The 25,481-nt window shown below is 41.1% G+C and overlaps 1 protein-coding gene across 1 annotated transcript in view; it reads right to left on the reverse strand.

The window, feature by feature from the left end:
- Positions 1–2,763: 2,763 nt before the first annotated feature.
- The window catches only part of ABCF3 (ATP binding cassette subfamily F member 3), a 38,090-nt gene continuing 15,372 nt past the window's right edge, over positions 2,764–25,481 (reverse strand). Inside the window, exons 9-21 of the mRNA XM_060767383.2 lie at positions 22,839–22,898; positions 21,484–21,540; positions 20,691–20,713; positions 18,175–18,230; positions 17,026–17,226; positions 15,923–15,999; positions 14,498–14,542; positions 12,653–12,785; positions 11,667–11,755; positions 9,983–10,074; positions 7,973–8,105; positions 7,579–7,666; positions 2,764–3,911 (exon numbers count right to left, since the gene is read on the reverse strand). Coding sequence (XP_060623366.1) covers positions 3,753–3,911; positions 7,579–7,666; positions 7,973–8,105; positions 9,983–10,074; positions 11,667–11,755; positions 12,653–12,785; positions 14,498–14,542; positions 15,923–15,999; positions 17,026–17,226; positions 18,175–18,230; positions 20,691–20,713; positions 21,484–21,540; positions 22,839–22,898 — 1,213 coding nt within the window. The 3' untranslated portion in view covers positions 2,764–3,752. The remainder of the gene's footprint in view (positions 3,912–7,578; positions 7,667–7,972; positions 8,106–9,982; positions 10,075–11,666; positions 11,756–12,652; positions 12,786–14,497; positions 14,543–15,922; positions 16,000–17,025; positions 17,227–18,174; positions 18,231–20,690; positions 20,714–21,483; positions 21,541–22,838; positions 22,899–25,481) is intronic.

The following is a 25,481-nucleotide window of genomic DNA, read 5'->3' on the forward strand; positions in this document are numbered from 1 at the left end:
ACTTTGCTTTCATTTATTAATAAGTCCTGATTTAGAATATTTAGTAATGGCGAAGGGTGGGGTGCATCAGGAGGCAATAATGGGACAAGGGAACCATTGTATGTCGTAGGAAAAAAACATAATTTGTTCTAAGCTTGTGGTTTTCAACATTTGCCTCACCTACCCTCCCTTTTCGATTTCTGTTATCAGAAGTCCTAGCATGCATGGTCAATGGTAAAAGATTCTGGGGACTGAAATTCAAAAGGTGTGGATGAAACATTTAGCCACGCAAAAAATCATAAACTAAACGTTATTATAAACCAGGCATGGGTGAACTTTGGCCCTCCAGGTGTTTTGGACTTCAACTCCCACAATTCCTAACAGCCTACAGGCTTTTAGGAATTGTGGGAGTTGAAGTCCAAAACACCTGGAGGGCCAAAGTTTGCCCATGCCTGTTATAAACACTAAAAATAAGTTTCATTGTTGCTTGTACAAAGATATGAAATATTATACAGATGTGTGTAGACATCTCAGAGGCTGGCAAAACCCTCCCTCCATCCTCCCCTGGCCTCAAAGGAAGGGAAGAACCAAACCAGGAGTATCAGCTGGACTTAATCCCCTTCCCTCCCCCACTGCCATTCCATTTTTCCTTGTCTGTTGTGTCTTTAGACTATTAGCCTGAGGCAGGGAACTAGCAATGTAACCATTTGTAAGCCATTTCGAGAGCATTTGTGACTGAAAAGCAGGGCACAAATACTCTAAATAAAGGTAACTCTTCTCTGAACAACTGTGGTACGTTCACCTTCAGGTCAACCACAAGTTGGGAATGACTTGGAGACAACTTCATACATCAAAACCATTGCAGGTTTTACAAAACTATGTTATTTTAAAGTCTTATAAGACACCTGCATAAGGAGAAAAGCTAAATATGTTCTACATTATCCCCTGACTCCACTGAGAAACACTAAGCACTATGTTCTTGTGGGTTTTTTTGGGCTATATGGCCATGTTCTAGAGGCATTTCTCCTGACGTTTCGCCTGCATCTATGGCACGCATCCTCAGAGGTGAGGTCTAAGCACTAAGCACTATCCCTACATATATATACTAGCTGTCCCCTGCCACGTGTTGCTGTGGCCCAGTCTGTTGATCTGGAAAATAAAGTAATGAGAACATGTTGGTTTCTCATATATGTAATTTCTTTATGCTTGTGGGTAAACAGTATTTCTTGCTATTTCTTTGTCACTGACTACAACTCTCAAATGTCAAGGTCTATTTTCCCCAAACTCCATCTGTGTTCATATTTGGGCATATTGAGTGCTTGTGCCAAGTTTGGTCCAGATCCATCATTGTTTGAATCCACAGCACTCTCTGGATGTAGGTGAACTACAACTCCCAAACTCAAAGTCAATGCCCACCAAACCCTTCCAATATTTTCCGTTGGTCATGGGAGTTCTATGTGCCAAGTTTGGTTCAATTCCATTGTTGGTGGAATTCAGATTGCTCTTTGATTGTAGGTGAACTATAAATCCCAGCAACTATAACTCCCAAATGACAAAATCATAATTTTTTGAGTGATGGACACTCCTTGTGTTGTGAGACGTTTTGTTGCCAAATTTGGTGTGATTTTGTTCATTGGTTCTTTTATTTTTAAGGTACTCATTATGCACAGAGCATATAAATATAGGGATATAAATATAGTAAATAAATAAATAGACCTACAGATATACATCTGGATTATTTTCTCATTTCACACCTGTTATGTGGAGGCTTTTCTCATTCCTGGAAGCCAGGTGACAGCAGTAATTGGGTATCTCTCTCTCTATTTACAGTATTTATATTCTGCTCTTCTCACCCCAAAGGGGACATGCACACGGCAAACATTCAATGCCGTTAAACAGGCAGGACAGACAACTGATAGAGCTATTATGTCGGCAGTTTTTCCTAATTTTGGCATCCTGGAGGTTGTGCTTGATTCTGGCCACAGGAGGTGCTGTTGCTCCATCTTATATGACGAAGAGACAAGATCACAGACTTCCTCCTTCCTTTGATCGCTTGCATTTTTTCTGATATTTCCTTTATGGTGCTGTAAAATACCTCTCTGCTTAAGCGGTGCTTAATTTCTCTACTCTTAGATCACAGCTGTTTTCAAACTGCTTAGGTGGACAGTAAGCTGGCCTGAAGGTCAGGTGCTCACTCCAACTCGGGCTTCAAACTTGCAACCTTTCGATTGGTAAGATCTATTGCTGCTGGTGATTAACCAGCTGTGCTAAAGCCCAGCCCATATTGCTAAGGGTAGGTCCTAAGAAGAACAATCCTGCCCATAACAAAAAGATTTGCTATGGCTATTTTTTGTAGTGCACTTTGTGAACACAACTCTATTCCCAGCAATATGTCCTCACAATGCACTTTACTATGGTTTAGGATGGACTGTGCTCCCTCATTTCTTTTAAAACCCTATACCAGATATATCCTACCTTGTTCATGCCAGCGTTTATTGCTAAATTTTAAACTATTACATTTGGCCCCGCCATAGGTTTTTAAATTCTTGTATGTTATTGTTAATTGGTTATTGTTTATATGTGATTTATATTTATTGTTTTGTTTACTGCATTTTGTTTTTATTGATGTGTTGTTGGGCTTGGCCTGATGTAAGCCACTTCGAGTCCCTTGGGGAGATGGTGACGGGGTATAAATAAAGTATTATTATTATTATTATTATTCCATTTCTTGGTCATCTGCTGAAGTAAAGGTACACACAATGAAAAAAGAAGATGAAGTCCAAAGCCAGAGAAAGCCCGTTTTATTTACAGAGCAACCTCAATGCTGATGAACACAGAGTTTACCTTCAAGATAAAACCATTTCAATTACCAAGACATGGTGTGTTAGCTGGGAGAGACCTCAGTCCTGCATGGAGTTCAGGCCTCCTTTGGAAGGCCAGAGACTGGTGTGGGTATGTGGCACCCTTAAGGCAGAAGCCCAACCGCAGAAAGATCAAGATTGCCACCTTCTGGCAGAGTGGAAATAATCTTGCATTTCTTCCACTTCCACCATAAGGATCCAAGCTACCCCTCCCTTCTAAGTGTGAAGGGAAAGAGGGATCCCTTTTAGCACGCAAAGGCATCACCTTCTGAGTAGAAAAAGAAAGAGAAATGTTAAGGCCAAGCTATGAAAACCAGAAGTGCTTCGTAAGAGGCTCTGGCTTGTGTGTCTGACAGTTAAACGAAGGAGCTGAGACTCTTCACAGGGTGGAAGGAGAGAAGGAAAACCCCTCATCCGGACCAACCGTTACAAAGGTGAGTCCCAGCCCACTTCCTGGAAAAGCTATTCAAATGTGCAACATTTAGCAGCGCTTACACCCCCAAACCTTCCGATGCTCACTGAGCACAAGTGCAGCAGGGGTTCAACCTTACAGACAGGCGGAAGGAGAGGAAGGACTGCCTGACAGCATATACCCCTCCCCTTCTGCCCTCCTTCACTAAAGCAGCACTGAACACGCCCACCTTTCTCTTGGCTGTCTTTTGGTCCCTGCCCAGCAGAGACTTGGCACACATCCCACAGCAGCAAGGTTCTCCTTCCTCTTCCCCTCGGCATTCCCCAGCAGGTAGGAGTTGGTTTCAGGGGGATGGAAGCTTTGACCCAACAGGAGACTGGACAGCTGATGTTCATACGATGATGGAGGTGGAATCCCTGCTGCATCATCAGGAAGGATGAGAGCTGCCGGGCAGCAGCTTCCGCCCCAAACCAGCTCATGCACACCGCCGGGCATCTGCTTTATAGAAATCCCTCTTTCCGGAACTGTTCTTGAAGGATGTCTCTGTACTCATCAAAGCCACCTTCAATGCGTTTCACTGTACCTTCTCCACAGACCCACAGCCCTTGGCACACCAACCGGATGAAACGTTCATCATGAGAAACGAGGATCAAACCGCCCTGGAACAAGATGGAGGAAGAATGTTGTAGTGAAATCATACCTTTGCTTCGTAGGCCGCAGCCTGGGAGTCAGTGAGCAGGCCTCCATGTTGGGAGGGTGCTCAGGATAGCTGACATTTTGGTAAGGCAGAGCGGCAAGGGGAGGACTCGGCTAACTCCTGATTGGCTCAAACCCCTAGGGGAGGAGTTGATGGAGTGTGTAAAAAGGCTGTACTTTCTGTCAGAGTGGGAGAAGAATGATTTGATCTTAGAGATGGTTTTGATCTAAGAAGGAGAAGAGGGATTTGATCTGAAAAAGATAGGATTAGGATTTTCAGGCAGGGAGAAGAGAGTTTCTGAGTGAGTGAGAGAGAAATTAGACTGTCAGGGAATAATAAAGGGCAAGTGCTACAGTGTAGTTTGGCCAGGGCGGTCAAAGGAATGTTTGTTGACTTGTATTAGGAGAGAATACAAGTGGGTTTATTTCCCTACAGTGTCTAGAAGGAACCTAGTTACTCTCGCAGACAGCCAGGGCGGCTGGTCTGAGAAACACACTGTTACTTGTTATAGAATAGTGTGAGGAAAGTAACCCACGTCAAAGAAAAGTTACTCTTAGTTCTTGTGGGTTTTTTCGGGCTATATGGCCATGTTCTAGAGGCATTTCTCCTGACGTTTCGCCTGCATCTATGGCAAGCATCCTCAGAGGTTACTCTTTCTTAAGCGACCATTTGTTTTATAAGTCTGTGCCTCAGAAACCAACTACGCATATGTACCACTCAGTAATGAGTTGTCTGTTTCAAACATTTCAATAAACCTGTTCTCTAGTTTACTTTTAATCTGCCTCAGCCTTGTTTAGTCATATAAAGCCAGATACAGTAAGCCTCTACATCTCTGCAGTCCAGTCACAAGAGAAAGGGAGCCAAAAAAAGAGGAACCAGTGTATAAGGACTTTTTACCTCAGCTACAACTACTAGACAATTCCTTAAACAGTGATTTGGGGTGGTGGCAGCAAACCTACCATATACACACACCTTTCTCTCTCATCACTTGTAACACCCTCGCATATTCCTGTCACACAGGAGCAATAAGAGACCCTGAACTCTTAATCCCCTTTACAGTGGTGGCAGCGGTGGGATTGAAAAGGAAGGTTCCCCCCTGTCACACATGCGATAAGGGACCCCTCGTTCCTTAACTCGTATTACAAATGTCTTAGACCAAGGGAGGGAATCTTAGAATCACATGGGGCATCTCTGTATCCCTTCTGCCACCTTTTTAATGCCTTGGTGCTACTCCAGAGCTCTGGTTCTTTTGGTCTCTTGCTGCCATAAGCAGTAGCCCTCTTTCTTACTGGAGACTTGCCTTTGCATGGGGAATCTGAGATGTTAGGCTCAAAAATAATCCTCAGTTCAGATGATTCCACCATAAATATAGCACAGTACCAGAAGTAAACTTCATAACCAGCAGGAACGTACATGTGATGAGTTGGCATAGCCTTCTATAACTTAGAAGGATCCCGATTGCAGAGACAGAACTTTAAGTTCAAAAATATTTATTGAAGTAAAATACATTCTTCATAGAAAAGGTCCTAGAGCTCACTAGCTTACTAAGTCTCATCTTCTATAGAGGTAAAAGAGTAAAAAGTCCATGCAGCTACATTTTGCCTAAAGAGAGGCAAAATGTGCACTCTCGTAGGTAGAAAGGAAAGCCTTGGGATTGTGTTAGACTCATCACTGACGATGGAGGCCAAGATAACTGCCATAAGTAAGCAGGCCTTTTTTCATCTTCGCCAGGCAAGGAAATTGGCATCCGACCTTTCGGTAGAAGCATTGGCAACAGTAATCCACACAACAGTCACCACGAGGTTGGACTATTGCAACGCTTTATATGCCGGCCTTCCGAAGTCAACAACCCAGAAGATTCGGATGGTTCAAAATGCAGCGGCCAGGCTGCTAGCGGGATCATCTATAAGATCCCATGTCACACCGATTCTGCAACAACTGCATTGGCTACCAATAGAACATCGGATATCTTACAAGATACTGATCCTGACATTTAGAAATCAAAATGGCCAAGGACCTTTATATCTTACGGACTGCCTCATTCCTTTTCTCCATCCGTGGTCACCCCGATCCACCCAGGAAAATCTCCTTTACATACCGGGCCCTAGGGAGGTACACCTGGAAGCTACAAGGTGTAGAGCAGTGGTTCTCAACCTGTGGTCCCCAGATGTTTTTGGCCTTCAACTCCCAGAAATCCTAACCGTTGGTAAACTGGCTGGGATTTCTGGGAGGTGTAGGCCAGAAACATCTGGGGACCCCAGGTTGAGAACCACTGGCGTAGAGCTTTTTTGACCTATGCTCCAATTCTGTGGAATTCATTGCCTCCATACATTAGAGCAATGTTGGAGTTGCGACCGTTTGTAAAGGCACTCAAGACTTGGCTGTTTGGTTGTGCATTTAAGTATTCAGATCTAATTTGCCAAATAGTCACTGTTGAATGTTTTTATGTTGAATGTTTTTATATTGTATAAATGCTATTTTAGACTGTAAGTCGCTCGGAGCACCTTGGTGGAGAGCGACTAATTAAGAAATAAAGTGAAGAAGAGAGTGGAAAATGGTGGAGACTGCATGGTCAGTAACAATATCTTTAAAAAAGAAGTTCCCTCACAGAATTCCATTGCTACATCATCAAAGGGGGAGGAGACAGTGGCTGGGTGGTTGAGTAAAGACAAAGCTCTTTTGGGAAACATGTGAGGGAAGGAATCCCTCAGTGTAATCCTATCTCTACTAATTGAGGTCTGGAAACTTGATGATTACTCAAGACATTTTCATTCTGGCATCTAAACGCTACTTCACAGCAATGCCAACTTATTTATTTATTTACCATACTTGCATCCCACCTTTCTCAACCCCAAAGGGGACTCAAGGAAGCCTTAAAAAGGCAAGAATTCAATGCCGAATGTATACATACATAAATGAATAAACAAAAACATTAAAATCATCCAATTAAAATGTAACATTAAAACAACAATTAAAATCACATAAGCCAGGTCATATTCCAGGACCAGTCCGGGTCGTCATTAAAATTAATTTACAATCTCTTAATCTGGTGAGTGCTATGACTGGTTGAAGAATGGGGAGCAGCATTGTTTCTTTTGACTTTTCTTATGTTTATTAAACAGTAAACTTAAAGAGAGGTACTGGGTTGTTTGTGCAGTTCCTAAGAATGCTATTATAGCTTTGTGTTTTAGGGAAAAATACTTTGTTTCCAATTGTAACTCTCAAATTCCCTTTTGCCACCATTAAGATCTGTGAACCAAGTCTATTTTGGCTCAGGTGAAGGAAACTCCAACCGAAAGACACAAACATCTAGTTCTTATGGATAAAGATAGGCCTCCAAAGGGTGACCCTTACCCCCTCCATTCTCCCCCAAATGCCATGTTACTAGCACAAAGTATGATCTCTCTCTCTGAAACCTTTAGGAGCGGAATGCACCTTTAAAACAGATTGAAGGTTTTCTTGTATTGTTCAACATATTTCCTCTTCAAAACCAGAAGTTGACATGCAGCAACAGAATTTGAATTGCTGCAAGTTCCTTCAAGAACCACTTTTGACCAAAAAGTGGAGCACAATCATAATCAAAAAGTTTTCACTGAACATCACCACTGCTCATAGTGGGAAAGACTTACCCGGAAAGCGTTGAGTGCCTTTGCCAGGGACTCAATGGTTTCCATGTCAAGGTGGTTCGTTGGTTCATCCAGGATGTAGAAGTTGGGGCTGGAAGGAAAAGAAGATTCAATTATACTGGCAGTGACTAGGAAAAGTCCCAAAGTAAACTTAAAATACACATCCTTTCATCTAATGACAGGCTTCCAGCATGAACATGCGCAGGAATGGACGAGGCTGCCCAGAAGTTTTAATGCAGGGCTTTTACTGGCCACCAGACTACTTAATGCAGAAGTGTGACTGCAAATGAACACAACAGCCTCAAAGACGGAGCAGTGAGTTGAAAAGCAGAGGAATGCATTTCCTTCTTCATTAACTACTGCCAAATCACAGCACTGAAGGAAACATGAGAATTACCATGGCATGGTCATCTGGGCAAAAGCTACTCTGCTCTTTTGGCCTCCAGACAGGCTGGCAACAGGACGGACGGCTAGCTCTCCAGAGACTCCATAGCAGCCCAGTTGATGGCGGTACTCTTCCTCTGTCTTCCCTGGAAAGAAGATGACAAGCTCATGAAATGTATGGCGCTCACTTTGCTTAAAGCATTGAAATCGTATTCTGCCAAGTGCAGGGGGTCAATTTTGGGAGTTTGGGGGCCACAAAGAAAGATTGGCTGCCAATTTTCTATCAAAGACCATAAAATCATAGACTTGGAAAAGACCACATGGGCCATCTAGTCTAACCCCCACCGTGCTGGAAAAACACAATAAAAGCACCCCTGACAGATGGTCATCCAGCCTGTTTAAAAGCCTGCAAGGAAGGAGCTTATACTGTACTCCGAGGCAGAGAGTTCCACTGCTGAATAGCTCTTATGGTCAGGAAGTTCTTCCTGTATGTATGTGTGTGTGTGTGTGTGTGTATTAAATAAAAGAGTTTTGATAATAATGCACTTAAAAGGAAAAAGAGGAGAAGAAGAAGAAAACAAACTGAGGGGGGGGGGAGAACAGGGGGGACTGTAAGGGAGAGGGGAAAGGGATGTGGCTTGGTGGTGAGTTGAAAAGGAGTGAAGAGGAGGGAGAGAAAAAGAAAAAAAAAGAGGTGCAAGATTGGTGGATAGAGGGCATTTGTAGTCTTCATATTCTCTCCCGTTGGTTGATGATATTTTTCTGTATCATTTTTGTTGTTTTCTGTCCCCGTATCTTTACTCTTTCCTATCGGATTCTTTCATCTATGAAGTTCGTGACTATGGTCCAATCAGTCTCTTCTTTTATTTTCCCTTGTTTGTTTCTAAGTTTGTGTGTAAGACAGTCCATATTCATAATTTCTGTAACTTTTATTATCCAGTCTTCGATATTTGGTGTGTCTTTCTCTTTCCACTTTTTAGCATATATGATTCTCGCAGCCGTAGTCAAGTAGCTGAATAATTTTTCCTTATTTTTATCCATGGTGAAATCATCAATTCCTAGTAAGAACTATTCTGGTTTCAGTTCTATGGGTTGGCCAATGATCTTTTCTGTCATTTTCCAAAATTTAATTGCCTTTTTACATGACCACCAGAGGTGGAAAAAGGAACCCACCTGGGAATGGCATTTTCTTATAACACTTGGATAATTTGCTTTGAGTTATATACCAGCGGTACATCATCTTGTACCAGTTCTCTAAAAACTCTTGATCTCTAAAAACAAACTAATTTCTAGAATTTACAAAATATTACTCGCTTGGTCAACGGAAAAAGAATAAATAAAAGAATGCATGGTGAGGCACAAAACATCGGCCATAATATACGTATATCAGAATGGGAGAACATTTGGAACACCAAACTAAAATACACAGACTCCCATGATCTATGTGGGAACTGGTACAAGGTCAGAAAGTTCTTCTAATGTTCAGGTGAAATCTCCTTTCCTGTCGTTTGAACCTATCACACGCATTTGCATCCTGATCACTAACAAGCACAATAAATCTTGTCCTAGTGGCAAATTGACCTCAATATGAGATTAAAAGAGATAGAGCAGGATTCAAAAAAAGCATGAAGGAACCATTTAGAGATACTGTCATGCACGAACTAAAGTAAGAGCGAGGAAAGAGCTTGGCTATTAGAATGTGGGTGGGAAGTAAGTCAGAGATTGGATTTTGCAGCCTCAGATTGTTGTGTGCCTGACTTCAGCTCCAGAAAAGCAGGAAAAGCAAATTTGCTGCTATGCAGGATGCACTTTCATTTCTTCTTGAATACTTTCAAGGCCTCTGCTCATAAAAGGACTGGGGTTCACGTACACAGAATGAGCCATCTCAATATATTATAGGGTTCCATAGAGACAAGGTAATTGAAGTGCAGTAAGATATACTTTTTCCTTTTCATGTCTATTGAACTTAGGTCAATTTTCATCCTGCAGTCCACACTAGCTCCACAAGAATGCCAAAGCTCACCTGGGAATTTCTTTGCTAATAATTCTGTGGCACTGATGTCCAAATCGAGCTGATCCACATGGTGCTGACTAAAATAGCCAATCTTCAGATTCCTGTCAAACAAGAGGGGGGGGGCACACTGGGTGGCTGATATATTTTCAAATTACAACCTCCCCCAGCTGAAAATGCCAAATGGGAAGAAGAACATCCTTCTCTAATTGGGAGAGGTGGGAAAGGTAGACTATTCTTAGGGAAATCCCACCCTTCTAAAATGGAAAAAATGGACTCAGATGTGAGTTCAATATAGATGAGATCACCACTGAAAAATCCCTCTCTCTTGTCCCAACCAATCTACCGTATATACTATAGTATAAGCCGACCCGAATATAAGCCGAGGCACTAAATTTAACACAAAAAACTGGGAAAAGGTATTGACTCAAGTATAAGCCGAAGGTGGGAAATGCAGCAGCTACTGGTAAATTTCAAAATAAAAATAGATACCAATACAATTAGCTTAATTGAGGCATCAGTTCAATGTTTTTGAATATTTACATAAAACTGTAAATATGGATATGACTCCAATTCTGATTAAAACATTATTCTAACTTTCTTCAATGTAAAAGTGCTTACGTAGCCTTCCAATAATAATAATAAAGAGAGTAAAATAATAAATGTAATAATAATAGAGTAAAATAATGGAAATGTAATAATAACACTAATAAAAAATGAAATAATAAATGTAATAAATCATAGAATAAATGCATGCAATAATATGTAAATAGAGTAAAATATTAAACATAATAATAATAATAATAATAATAATAGAGTAAAATAATGGAAATGTAATAACAATACCGTAAAATAACAAATGTAATAAAAATAATTGAGTAAAATAATAAATATAATAATAAATAGAAAATAATAAATGTAGTAACAACGGAGTAAAATAATAAATATAATAATAATAGAGAAAAATGTAATAATAATAGAGTAAATAATGCAAATGTAATAGGAATAATAATAGAGTAAAATAATAAATGTAATAATAACAACAACAACAGAGTAAAATAAATAATTTTGACTTGAGTATAAGCAGAGGGGGGCTTTTTCAGACTAAAAAATGGCTGAAAAACTCTGCTTATACTTGAGTATATACGGTAGTTAAAACTAGAGTGCATCTACATTAAGGAATTTAGCCCCACTTCAACTTCCATCATGGCAGCCTAGGAGTTGTTGTTTGGTGTAGCACCAGCATTCTGTCAATGAAGGCAAAATACCTTGTTAAAACTAGATTCTCCTATGATTCCATAGCATTGAGCTATGGCAGTCAAGTGGAGTCAAACTGCATTAATTCTACAATGTAGATCCGTAACCACAATAACAAAGAACTCGATTATGTAATTTAGAAAAAAAAATCTTTAACATCTCTAGAATTGTTCCTATCAAGCTTTTAATCTATACATCACTAGAATCTTATGGGAGGATTCCGCTTTGAGTCCCCCCAGGGGTGAGAAAGGCAGTATATAAATACTGCAAATAAATACATAATAAATTCTGCAGCAGACAAGAGGCAACACTGAGAATATACACCAGATGGCTTTCAAAATCTAAGTTGTTTCTAGAACTTAGCAACTCCTAGAAGTTTTCTCTCTCCATTCCTTTGCCCCACATCTCTACCATCCCTTCTTATTCCTGGTGAAGCTACCTGTGGGCATGCCTAATTCCCTGTACGGGTGCCAGTTCTCCCATCAGGATCTTCAGCATAGTAGACTTCCCAGCTCCATTTTCCCCTACCTAGAGAAAAGAAAAAAGAACATATGAAACAGTATATTAATAGACTTCAGAGCCCTGTTGCTGTGTTTGCAAGTTTGGAGAGAAAACAATATATAGTGTGAGGTTAGATTATATACTTTTTGCAATGTACGTTTTTCTGTTCTGCATAATGCAAGCTCAGGTTAAGTAGAAGAAAATGTTGCACCACATGCATTTCATCAGATATCTGACGAGGACCTGGCAGAGGGCCCTTTTATGGCTGTTCTGAGATAACAGATTTTGTAGTTCCATTGCAGGCTAAGTCAGGTTCTCAATTCACCTTCCACTTAAAGGCAGAGCCCTTTTCATTGCAAAGTCCTTGGCCCATGTGGCAGTGATGGAAAGGTATTTCAGTGCTGGATGTTTTATTCCCTTGAGAACTGATCTTATCTTATAGCAGATTTAATTGTTTTTAATACAACAGGTGGCTGGTTTTTAGCTCTTGTTTTAATTCATGGTGTAAGCTATCTTGGCTTCTGTGCTTAGAAGAATGTGCGATACAAGTAAATATAGACATTCCTGTGCCCCGCTCCCCTCAATCTGTGGTGTATGTATCTGGGAACAGTTGAGGATCTCGTTCAGCTACAGACACAAAGGCAAAGCCTTCCTATATGCAGGAGGATCACAATACTAGAAGCTTGGTGAGAATTTTCTATTCTATTTTAACTCCCAAGCGCTTGTTAATATTTGCACTTTTTAAATAACCTCTTTCAGATGGCCAATTCTCTCTCAAGTTTCTCAAGTCACTCCTGATACGAAAAAAGAAAGCAAAACAACTTCTGTAGAATAATAATTCACAGAAAACCTTTATCATTCTGTTTATTTTTATTCTTTCCCCCCTGAAAATGTCAAATAAAAAAATAAACTCTCCCTTCTTACCACACAGATGCGGGAGTCAAGGTCAGCAGAGACTGAGAGGCCACGGAAAATGAAGTGATCAGGCTCATAGTAAAAGTCCACTTCATCCAGCTGCAAGATGGGAGGCGAGAACTTCTCAAAGCCATCTGGGAACCTGCAGGAAGAAGGACAAGTGAGCTGAACGCAGAGGGAAGGAACATAAAGGCACAGGTACATTTCCCTAGTCAGGAAATACCCTTTTGTATCATTTACTGTTCCTAGAAAAGGTTCAGCTCTGTAGAAAAATATTTAGTGGTAGCAATAGTAATAATTAACACATATAGACAAATATCCTACATCCTTCTACACTCATGTAGCTAAGTAGCAGGTGCAGTACATTGCTTGTTTTCTCAATACTGATATTGTGCAACAAATTGCATCTGCAGACTGCTTTCTCACTGTCCTGTTGATTAACAATGTATGTGTAATGGCTTTTTGGCCCAGTGAATAAAATGGCATGGTGAAAGCACTGATGAATAGCAACTTGTTTAACAGACACACTTATAGAATGCCACTTACACAACTGTGAAATAAATACAGGTCTTACACAAAGGTCTACACTGTACAACTGTGTGTGCAAGGGCACCAACATGTCTACAAAACTGTCAGAAATATTAAAAATTAACTAGATATTTTTAATTACAGAAATTTGAATCAAGATGAAAGGTTCAAATGGATGCAGCAAAAGCTGCAGTTCAACATAAGTAGGTGTGCCTGTAGCTTAGTTGCCCTCAGTCTGTGAAAGGTCTTTGGGGGAGAAGGGCCTCAGTGTGAGAAGGCCTCAGTGTTAGTTCAACTCAGTGGGAGAGAGGCGTCAGTCTGAGAGAGCCCTCAGTGTGAGAATGCCTCAGTGAGAGAAAGGCCTTGGTCTTAGCAGGCCTGGTGTATGAGAAACTTTGGTGAGAAAAGCCCCAGGTCATGTGTAAAGCTCCTGTGTAAGTTTAGTGTGAGAAGAGGCTCTGTGAGAGTGAAGCTTTTTATTTGCATGAGAAAAAAGCCCAGCCCAGGAAGTATAAAGAATTTTATTTGTGTTATGGAAATCTTGTTCTTGTAAATAGTACAACCATATTATTTTGCTATAAAGAAAAGTCTCCTTAAGAAGAGATAACATTGGTCTGTGTGTTTTTGTTCTTTTTACCACTTTTGGCTACTGGTGCTGGGTCACACTGCTGCTAATAGGTTACTCTGCTGTACATTTATGAGGAGGTTCTTTTGTTAATAAGCCCACTTGCCAAACAAAAACACCAAGATGATTACAGCGATACTATTTTCTGTGTTTAATGCATGTCACGTACAAGATGGGGGTAGCCTAAGACATCCTTTCACAGTCTTAGGGCTCTAGAGCTGCTGGACAACAATTAATATTATCCACAGCCACTGGTGGGCATGACAGGAGTTATAGTTCAACAATTCTAGAGGATATTAGCTTGGAGAAACTAGACTAAGCTATCTGTTCTAGGCACCCAGCCGTGGATAAAGCAGTCTGGTTCTTAGATGGGAGACATCTGGGAGTCCCATGCTCGATTTTCATGAAAAAAATAATATAAGGTAATCACAGATTATCTTCTTCCAATTATTGCAATGGGGAAGCTGTATTATGGAAGACTGAAGCTGAGAAGGAGTATCTCGTCTAAGGCTACTTAGTGATTTTGTGTCAGAAGCCAGAAGAAAGTAGTGGTAGGAGACCAGCTCTGACAAACATCAGCTCCACAGACCAGAAACCTGTGTAGCCCTCAGAAAAAGCAGCTAGGAGAGGGCTTCCTGTTTATGGGATGGTGAGCTTCTCCTCCCCCCCCCCCCATCCCTTTTCTGTTAAGTGCCACTTACTTAATTGTCACCTCAGATTCTTTGTCCACAGGCTTCAGTTTTGGCCTAAGAGAGAAAAGAAAGGCAAGCGGATTACAATTAAGAGGGATGAGATATGCAAAGATAGATCTAAATGTATGGACAGTCTCAAGCCAGAGTGCCCGCATATGGGAAGTTCCATCCTTTCATTCAAACTCTTTTGAACCAGGGAGACAAGGCTGACTCCCTTCCCCAAGTCAATGTCTTCCTTGATTTGTTATGGAAACCACATCATATCCTCACATTTTGTGGTAAGGCAGGAGGCCACTCAAACATTAGGATGGACATCTTTAATGTTAGAACTGTCTTGACAATGAAATGAAATGTCTTGCAAGGCAGTGGACTCCCATTCTTTTAAGGTCTTAAAATAGTGCCTGGATAGCTGTCGTTTGGGATTGCTTTTGTTGCATATGGCAGAGGGTAAAGATTACATGACTTTGTGATTCCTGGATTGGCTTCATAAATGTCAACCAAGTAAAATGGAGGAAAGATCTTAATATTCATTCAATTTCTATCCCACCTTTCTCTAAAAAGGACACAAGACAGCTCACCCATTATTTCAAAGAGAGTACATGAATTAAATGTATTATTAAGTTTTGGAATAAAGTAAATAAGCTGCCATATAGAAACAGTAATACTTTGTGGCTTTCTTTTCTGGTCTTTACTGATGGTGGAGGGAGATTGAGGAGTGGTACAGTCTAGCTTCTTGTATTGGAGAGTGCCACACTTGGGAGCAACTACTGAGAAGGCCCTCTCCTGTGTCCTCACCAAATATACATGGGAATGTGATGGAAATGAGAGGAAGACTTTCCTGAAGGATCATAAAACCCAGGCAGCTCATGTGGGAGGTGTGGTATCAGGGCCAGCTAATAGCTTCCAATAAAGGATCCCCCCAGGCAGGAAGAAGCCAAGCCTTGAAGCTGTAAGGCTTTTCAGTGCTAATCAAGGAGATCAATTGCAGCATTCACACTTGCCTCAAACAGACAAGAGTTCTTACTCCCACCCTGGACATTCCACATATATATATATATAAAACCCATTTGCCCTGTTTCCAACAAACCTCTCAACCTTTGAGGATGCCTGTCATAGATATGGGTGAAACATCAGAAGAGAATGCTTCTGGAACATGGCCAGACAGCCCGGAAAACTCACAGCAACCCAGTGATTCCAGCCATGAAAGCCTTTGACAACACGGAGTTATTTGTTTTCTGAAAAGTTTCAAATATATTCTATGATATGGAATTTTGCCCAAGCAACTACTTTGCTGGCTGTTTAAAGATGTCCCTTCAATCTGCAAATCCAGTGGTCTTCAACAGAACCATCCAAATACAAATGTGTGTCAGAGTTATTATATCTTCCCTTTCCCTGCTAAGCAGAATGCCCGGCCTAACGGGGAGCAATACTCACAGCTTCTCCAGCAGTTTAAGCTTGCTCTGTACTTGAGATGCTCGGTTTGCATTATAGCGAAATCGATCAATAAAGACCTACAGGAAAGAGAAAATAACAGCCTCTTAGGCAAGAGCTGCAAGCAGAAGCACATGGCCATACTCAATTCCTGGTAGTACAAGAATATCCTTGTAATTTTGTATGGGCTGATTTTTTTTAAAAAAAGAAGCAGCACTGGAATTCACATTTAAGTTATGCAATGCGATCCCAAAGCAGATCACATTTCTCTGGCTCTCAAAACAATATATAGGCCCAAAGAGCAAGGCAACAACCATAGCAGTGGTATATAACAACAAATAGAAAATTTCCAGTTGCCACTTGGAACTATAACTAACTGAATTAAAAAAGACTTTAAGTTATTGGGGAAGAATGAGAGGACAAATTCCTACACTTGTGTCCATCTTGGGGCACACTGAAATGGCTTAGGGGTAAAAAAATGCTCCCCAAATTGCACTAATGGGTGTTTTGTAAACAAATTTGGGGGTGGGCAAGGAGCCCAATCTGACTTGTTATCTTCTGGTTGCTTCTGGAACACCTCAGCAAGCGAGAGTCCAAAAGTGGCAGGCTCAAACCCAGAGCCTCAATCAATGGCTGATACCCAATGAGAGACTCCCCCCTGGGCACACAGAAGACTGGACGACTTGGAAGGCGCTGAACAGACTGTGCTCTGGCACCACGAGATGCAGAACCAACCTTCAGAAATGGGGCTACAAAGTGGAATCCACAACATGCGAGTGTGGAGAAGAGCAAACTACAGACCACCTGTTGCAATGCAACCTGAGCCCTGCTACATGCACATTGGAGGACCTTCTTGCGGCAACACCAGAGGCACTCCAAGTGGCCAGATAGTGGTCAAAGTACATTTAATCAACTACCAAGCTTGCAAACTCTGTGTCTTTTGTATGTTTGTTTGTTTGTTCAGTCAAAAATGTAATACAACTGTTCGGTTGCCTGACACGATAAATAAAATAAATAAAAAATCTTGTTATCTGCAGTTATTCCAACAACACAGATAGGTATCTGTCCCTATTCTAATCACACTCTGCTCCACTGTAAAGACGGACCTGGATGTGCTCCCGATACTGTTGCTGGGCCTCATATTCACGCTGTTGGTTCTTCAGTCGCTCTTCTTTGATCTTAACGAAGTTCTCAAAATCACCACGGTAGCTGTCAAGCCGTTGCGAGTGCAAGTGGATAATATCAGTGGCCACAGCGTTCAGGAAATTCCGATCGTGGGACACCACCAGGATCGTTGATTGCCAAGTCTAGAAGAAGCAAAAGGGAAACTTAGCCTGCCAATGTGGAAATTATAGCAAGGACTAAGGACTAAAATTAGTTTCCAAAGACAACTACACAATAGCCACAACTTAATATGCTTGTTGTACACCTCTGTACTTAACACACACTCCAGTCCAAGGTAAAATAGCAAGCAGTTTATTGCTTGCTATAGTATAAAAAACCAAAGTTCAAATATCAGGACTAATCCACAGAATTCAAAGTACACGAGTAGCATCAAAAACCTGGAATATAAAAGCAGAATACTCCAAAACATGAGATTCAGGGAAAAATGGAACAAGAAATCCCTTAAAGTGACAGAAGTTCTATACTCAATCACCAACGTGGTCTCGACTGGTGAAACAGTCTGCTGGTCTTGCTAATATAGACAGAAAATCATGCCTTCTCCTCTTGGGAACTGATAAGGACTTCTTGGCTAATAGGCATCTTGACCTTCATAAACCCTCCTGAGAAACTGTTTTAATGGAAGGTAAATCTCCTATCTGACTGCTCATTAGTCTGTCCACCTGGACTTTCATTTTCATCCTCCGAGCTCGGTTCTGTTTCTGACATTGCTTCCCTAGTGAACTGCCTTTCTGGAATGTGGCCTTCAGACAGAGATTGCTCATTTTCAGGGCTTAAAATCTCTTGCTGACTCTCCTGATGACTTGCGGCCCCAGAATCCCTAGTGTCATCAGCATGACTAACAGGCCCAGAATCCCCAGAGAGATCAGGTGCGGGCACAAACAAAGACTAGACTACAATAATGCTCATCTTAAACCACAAAGAAACCTGTGTCAGCTCTACATGAATTTCACAAGCTCAGAGCCAGGCTTCTCATAGCTATCAATTATGGGCCATCCTTGGAGTTGTAGGGCATATCATACTATGTTTGGAAAGGCTACACTACATCTTGTGCATTCAATTGCTTTACAGACCTGCAGATAGTTCTCCAGCCAGATGATCGCCTTCACGTCCAGCATGTTAGTTGGCTCTGAAAATGAATAAAAGGTTGTTATTTCAGAAGAAGAACAGTAAGAAATGAAGAGAATTCAACACATGTAAAAGGAACAAACTTCAATCAGGAGGCTGATGTCTAGCAAACTGGAACTATAACTCTAGGGAAATGCCAACACAGTGCACACATATGTCCTGAGTACAGTCCTCCAAGACCCTCCAATGAAAGCAGTCAGTGTGCTCTTCCTTTCATTCTGGTTTGGAAAGGCAGTTGCACTTAACTGCTCACTTTCCATCACATTAAAGTTAGTCGCTTTCAAACAAGGCATGGTCTGGGTGCCAACTTTAAATCATAGCCTCACATTCTACCTCATTTGGAAGCCTATATGGGCATAAAGGAAGGCAGGATCAGCTGTACTAAGAAGCAATGAGGCTGGAGCTCATGCATATCTCTGGTTATCCAAGTGAGATATGACCTTCAACGTAGGGCTCCGGTTTTGAGGTTATTCCTAATCAAAGCTTGACTGAATCAAACATCACAATAGAAACTGCTGAGAGTTCTATGGAAATGACCAATGGAAGCCACACAAGAGGAGGATGTGTGGTGCATACACTTACTATACAGCAGTGTTGGTTAGGAGGGTCCAGCAGAGATTTTACTTCCAAGGAACCAACAACTAAACGAAAAACTGCTGGTGACTTTCTACCACTGTGCCATGGAGTGTGTCCTAACATACTGCATCTGCATATGGTTTGGTAACTGCACAGAGGTAGACAGGAAGGCACTCCAAAGAGTCACCATTACTGTATAGAGCAGGGTGGGTAAACACAGGCCCAGGGCCCGGATATGACCCCTTGGGCTCTTTTCTCAGGTCCTCCACTCTCTCACCATCCTATCGTTCCTTCCTTCCTTCTCTCTTTCTTTTCCTCCCTCCCTTCCGTATCTCCCTCTTTCTCCCTCCCTTTCTTCCCTTTCATCCTTCCCTCTCTCCCACTTTCTTCTTCCTTCCTTTTGTCTTCCCTCTTTCCCTCCCTCCCCTTACATCCAATCCTATCCTATTCCTTCCTTCCCTTTTGTCTTTCCTTCCTCCCTCCATTCCCTTCCTTCCATCCTTTCCCTCCCTTCCTTTTCTTTTCCCCTTTTTTCATCCTGGGGGATGTTTAGCTGGGAGAACAGAAGGTAGAGAAGGAACATGAGAACCATGTTTCACAATTTCAAAGGGTGTTCCATTGCGGAGGAGGAGGAGGAGGAGGAGGAGGAAGCCACAGGGAGGAGGGAGCAAGCTTGTTTTCTACTTCCTTGGAGACTAGGATGCGGAACAATGGCTTCAAACTACAAGAGAGGAGATTCCATCTGAACATGAGGAAGAACTTCCTGACTGTGAGAGCTGTTCAGCAGTGGAACTCTCTGCCCGGAGTGTGGTGGAGGCTCCTACTTTGGAAGCTTTTAAACAGGGGCTGGATGGCCATCTGTCAGGGGTGCTTTGAATGCAATATTCCTGCTTCTTGGCAGGGGGTTGGACTGGATGGCCCATGAGGTCTCTTCCAACTCTATGATCCTATGATTCTATGAGGAGGAAAACTGATTTTCTGCCAGGGCACAAGGGACCAATGGTTTCAAATGGCAGGGAAAGCGATTCAACTGAAAAGATTAGTAAGAACTTCCTGAGACTAAGAGCTGTTGGAGAGTGACATAGGCTGCCTGGGAGTGTGGTGAAGTCTCATTCCCTGGAAACTTTGCTGCAGAGGATGTCGGGAGTGCTTTGATTGTGCCTTCTTGCATGGCATGGGGTTGGATTGGATGGCCCTTGGAGTCTCCCAGCTCTAGGATTCTAGGATTACATATCAGAAGTAGGCAATACGGGGTCTCATCGATACACTTTTTCTCTCCCACCCACCATCTCATCCTGACCCCTTAGAGGTCCAAATGTTTCCTGTCTTTCCTTCACTTTCCGCCTCCGAAAGAGAAGAGGAAGGGGAGGAAAGGGCAGGGAGGAGGTTCAGGGACCCCCTCCCTCCCACCCTGCTCCTGTCTGACATGCAGATCCCAAGTTAGAAAGCTTGCCCATGCCTGGTATAGAGAATCATTGGTTGCCCTCTCCCCTCTTTGGGAGAACTTTATAAGCCTTGCAGACTTAAGAAAGCTCAAAGCATTCTTAAGGATATACCTCATCCAGCATATTCTTTTTTTTCTTCAAATTATTACCATCTGCCAGATGGTATGGGATGACAAAAGCAAGGACAAAGACACTGAGATTTTGCTTTTATACTAGAGCTGTAACTATATTGAACTCCATAGTTTTGCACAGATGTGGCATTGGGGCTGTGCGGTGGTGGTTGGAGTGTGGACGGATGTGATGTTTGCTGGAGAAAGCATTTAATTCCGTTGTACAGCATACAACGACAATAAAGTTATTCTATTCTATGAACACTTAGCATGCCAATGTACCTTATACATGGTCCCTCTTTCTTCCTCCCATTTCCAGAAGAGACTTACCATCAAGCAGGAGGAGGTCAGGCCTGAGGGAATCGGGACCGGCAGGATGCAGAAGTGAGTGGGGAACAAAGAAATAAATGAATATCAATACCAATGCTCAGGCTGACGTTGTTTTTAAAAAATCAGATCATTCTGTGGGAAATTGTGTCTTTACAACAGCATTAGTAATTTTGGCTTGGAAATCCTAGAAATGCTTCTGTTAGCAACTCCTGCCAGGGCTTTTGTAGAGTTTTGCATCATATACCCAGGGGGTCTATGACTCACTGTTCAACTATTTCCACATTTATAACTGACAGATTGAAAGCCATGCTCTCAAAATTGAACAGGTTTTAAATTATACCAACATGATTTGGGTTTTTGAAAAATTGAAGTTGAAGACTGGAAAGATGAGACTGGCATTTCAAAGGAAGGGAGATCAGAGACAAAGACCAGTTAAAGAAGTTATTAAATATTGAAAGCCCTTTATGATTTTTGGCCCACTCTGTACATATTCCAAGGTCTCAGGATAGCATAAATAGCTGCACAAGGATTCAAACATCAATTTCAATGTCACTGCCCAATGCATATGTATAAAGGTGGATCTTCCATGTCAGGGTGAGAGAAAAGATGATTTGGCCACAACTATTCAAGCCATTGCCATTATTTCTTCAATTCCAAATTTTAATAACTGTGTGCACACCAAGATGCTTCTCACTACTGCCACAACTTTTCAAATTAAGGATTCAAACCTGCTCAAATCATTCATGCGGTTTCAAAACATGAACCTAAATTCAACAAAATCAATATAACATACCTAGCAAAAAGGGCACGAGCTAAAGCCAGCCTCATTCTCCAACCTCCTGAGAACTCTCTGGGGAGAGGGAACAAACAAAAGGGGGCATCAGATTCCTTGTGCCAAGTAAGTGACAGTTATGCTAAAAGTTAATATACAGGTGCATCTGAAAGGATACCAGAGCAAACTTTTGGGTTGCCGTGATTCAATTTACTTGTTATTGTTGTTCATTAAAATATTTATCTTGTGCTAAAATCATAAGATCTTAAGGCAGTACACACACACACAAAAAAAAAAGATTTAAGATGTTTACAACATTTTAAAGCAACACACAATATTTAAACACATTAGAGACATATTAAATAAGACTTAAATCAAAGAAATGTTTCATGAGAACCACCACTCCTCTAAATGTTCCTCCAGCAACAGCAAGACTATCCCTGTGGGCAGCAAAACTAGGCAATTTCAACTGGATCTCCCCCCCCCTCCCCCACAGGTCTGCCTCCAGGGCAACTTGGAAGTCCCTGAACAGACTCAGAAGTGGAGTGGGCAGATCAAAAGACAGCCTGGCAAAATGGCAGTACCTACAAGAATCCTCCACGTTGTGTGAATGTGGAGCAGAACAGACAACTCTGCATCTGTATGCTTGTTTGCAATGTCCTACCTCATGTACAGAGGAAGAATTGTTTGAAGCTACATACAATGCAGTTGCTGTTGCCCGTTTTTGGTCCAGATCTATTTAACAGCTTGGGATCCCTTTATTTTATCAGTTATAAATTTATCTATTTATGCAATACTTTTGACACAAATAAAAATAAAAATAATTAAATCCTGGTTTAAAAGATTGCAACAGTTTCAAACCATATACCTGACATCTTAAAAGAAGTTATGACAAAAGATTTAATAAGCAAAGTCTCACAGCCATGTTGGTACCAATTGAACCTCCAAGGAAAGGTTGTTCAACAACCTGGATGACAGAGTAGAGAGGGCAGTCTCCCATGTCCTAACATAGACTACTGACCCTCTAAACCTCACTGGTAAGATGTAGTGCAGTAGTTCTCAACCTGTGGGGGCCCTACAACTCCCAGAAATCCCAGTCAGTTTATCAGCTGTTAGGATTTCTGGGAGCTGAAGGCCAAAACACCTGGGGACCCTCAGGTTGAGAACCACTGATGTAAAGGAACACCCCTTGAGAAGGCTTCAAGCATCAAATATGAGCGCTCCTTCACTAAAGTTTCAAGGGCATTAAATGTTATCACAAGTACCATGAATGCATACTTGGAAGTGTATTGGCAATGTGCTCTTGAGTCCCACCCAAGATCCTTTTCTTTGAAAGGCAAGACTCACAACAGTTATCTACAAAAGAGATTACTTACTTGGTTGTCTGTTGCTGCATCTTTGCACTGAATCCCAGTCCAGCCAGAATAACCGATGCTCTGAATACAGAAAAAAAGCAAATGCATTCTTCCAGTTATTGTTGATGTAGTCAATGTAGCATTGCATGAACAACAGTTGAGGACTTTACAACCAGATGAGACAGTGATATAAAGTAAACCAAAAGCAGAAAACACCTTCTGTATGGTGTACTTGACAGATGTGACATACAGGTTAAACACAAATAATCCACTTATAAGGATAAGATAATGAATAAGTCCAACAAATAGGTAAATTGTGAAACTTAGACTGTTCAATTCACAGTAATCACAAAATTAAGCAATATGAAATAAGTTCTGTACAGTCTTTTAGTGATATCGTTGTATGTTCATGAATCAGCCTCCCACGACCGGTTTCGGCCTTTGCTTCAAGCCTTCTTCGGGTGGTCTGTAATTTTACATACATACATACATTTTACAATTGTATAGGTTGAACATAATGTAATAGAATGCATTTAGAAATACTTACAAAGTTCAGTCTTTTACATATGTTCTCATAAGAGATACTTAAGTTTTTTGCTATGGGATCTAGGTAAAAGGAACAAATTGTGGCTATTAACATTTAAAAATTCCATATATCAAAATAAATATTTTCCCAATATATTTCATCAATTAGGTATATACTCACAAGATACTCTGCTTCTGAGTTTGATTCTAATTGCGAGTATGAACAAGATCTGGGGGTTTCCTCTATTTAAAGAGGAAAATGAGCATCAGATGTAGAGGAGACAGAGAAGTTAATTTAAGGCTCATTTAAAGTTATAGGTGTGGAAAATGTCAACACTAGATGGCGTTGTGAGTAATGTACTCCCCAGGGATGTGTAGTATACAAGGGATAATACAAAAAACCTCAAAGTTATATATAGCAACTGTATGAATTGTGTTCATTGAGACCATATGGGTGTTCCGTCCGTAATCTGAAGATCCAATATGCTTCCCTTTGTAGGAGTTTAATGTTAAAGTCCATGTGTTTGGATTGTGTGACTACTTCTAATATGTGGTATTTAAAAGATTCAGGGTTGTGCCGTAGATCATCAAAATGTTTATACAGTATGGAATCTCTGGAATTAGTTCTAATTTTGCTCCGGTGTTCTATAATCCTAGACTTCACTTCTCGACGAGTTTGGCCAATGTACATCAGATTGCATTCACAAATAATCACGTAAATAGCCCCCTTGGTTGTGCATGTAGCAAAATGGGAGAATTTAATTATCAATGATGGGTGTTGGTGTGTAAAGATTTTAGTCTCCACCAGTTGGTTACACACTGAACAATGATGGCACCGATAATTGCCAATCAGATTTGATTTCATGGTCCGGACATTATGTGTTAAATCTGAATGTACCAAAAAATCCCCAATGTTTTTGGTTCTTTTATATGCTATTAATGGGGGTCTTTCACAGCCCGGGATGTCCCTTATTAAGTTCCAGTATTTTTTAATTGTTCTGATGGCTAAATTGGACATGCTAGTGAGAGTAAGTGGCCATATTAATCTTTCTACTCTAGGTCTAGTCTTGTTCTCTAGAAGTTTAGACCTGGGAATGTTGGCTACTTTTAGATAAGATGATTGTATTATATGTTCAGGATATCCCCGGTTTCTAAACTGCCGTTTCGTTACCTCAATCGCCTGAGTGAAATCCTGTTGGGTCGAGGAATTACGTTTAATCCTGAGCATCTGTGAAAACGGTAGATTATTTTTTAATGCCCAATGATGGTAACTATTGTAGTGTAACAGAGAGTTTCTATCCGTGGTTTTACGGTGGTTTCTAACCCTCAATCGGTCGTTTTCTTTTATAATCATAACATCCAGGAAAACCAAGGATGTGGCACTGATGTTCCCTGTAAATTTGATATTGTGGTGTACTGTATTGATCCAGGATAATAATGTTTCTGCCTCATGATGTGAGTTTATAATGATGAAAATATCATCAATAAATCTGCAATATTTGATTATGCTACCCGCTACAGGGTTATATGCACGATTCAAAATTATATTGTTTTCCAAATTATCCATAAATAAATTTGCTATAGAAGGTGCAACAGGGCTGCCCATGGCCACTCCTTGTATTTGAAAATAATATTTTTGGTCGAATTTAAAGAATTTTTTTCGAGAATGATATCAAGGAGGTCCAACAAAAAGAAAGTGGGAGGGTGACAGTTTGATCTCCTGTTCAGAGTAGACTCACATACAGTGCGTGCCTCTTCTATTGGAATGCTAGTGTACAATGAAGTTACATCTATAGACATCAGAACAGCATCTGTTGGAATCACCAAGGGTTCAATAATATTAATGAAGTGTTTAGTGTCCCTAACATAAGATGAAGTCTGTTTCACAAAGGGTTGTAAATGGTGGTCCACAAATTTTGCTAGTGGTTCTAGAATGGAGCCTGATCCTGATATGATAGGACGGCCCGGAACTGGCCTGATGTTCTTATGTATCTTTGGCAGAATATACAGTACAGGGGTTCTGGGACATGGAGTGTGTAGATACTTATATACATCCTCTGATATATATCCAAGCGACAGTCCTTCCATTGTCACTGTTTTTATAATAGATTGGATGTGATGTGTGGGATCTCGTTCTAT

Source organism: Anolis sagrei, chromosome 3, assembly GCF_037176765.1.
Source record: "Anolis sagrei isolate rAnoSag1 chromosome 3, rAnoSag1.mat, whole genome shotgun sequence".
Classification (NCBI taxonomy): Eukaryota; Metazoa; Chordata; class Lepidosauria; order Squamata; family Dactyloidae; genus Anolis; species Anolis sagrei.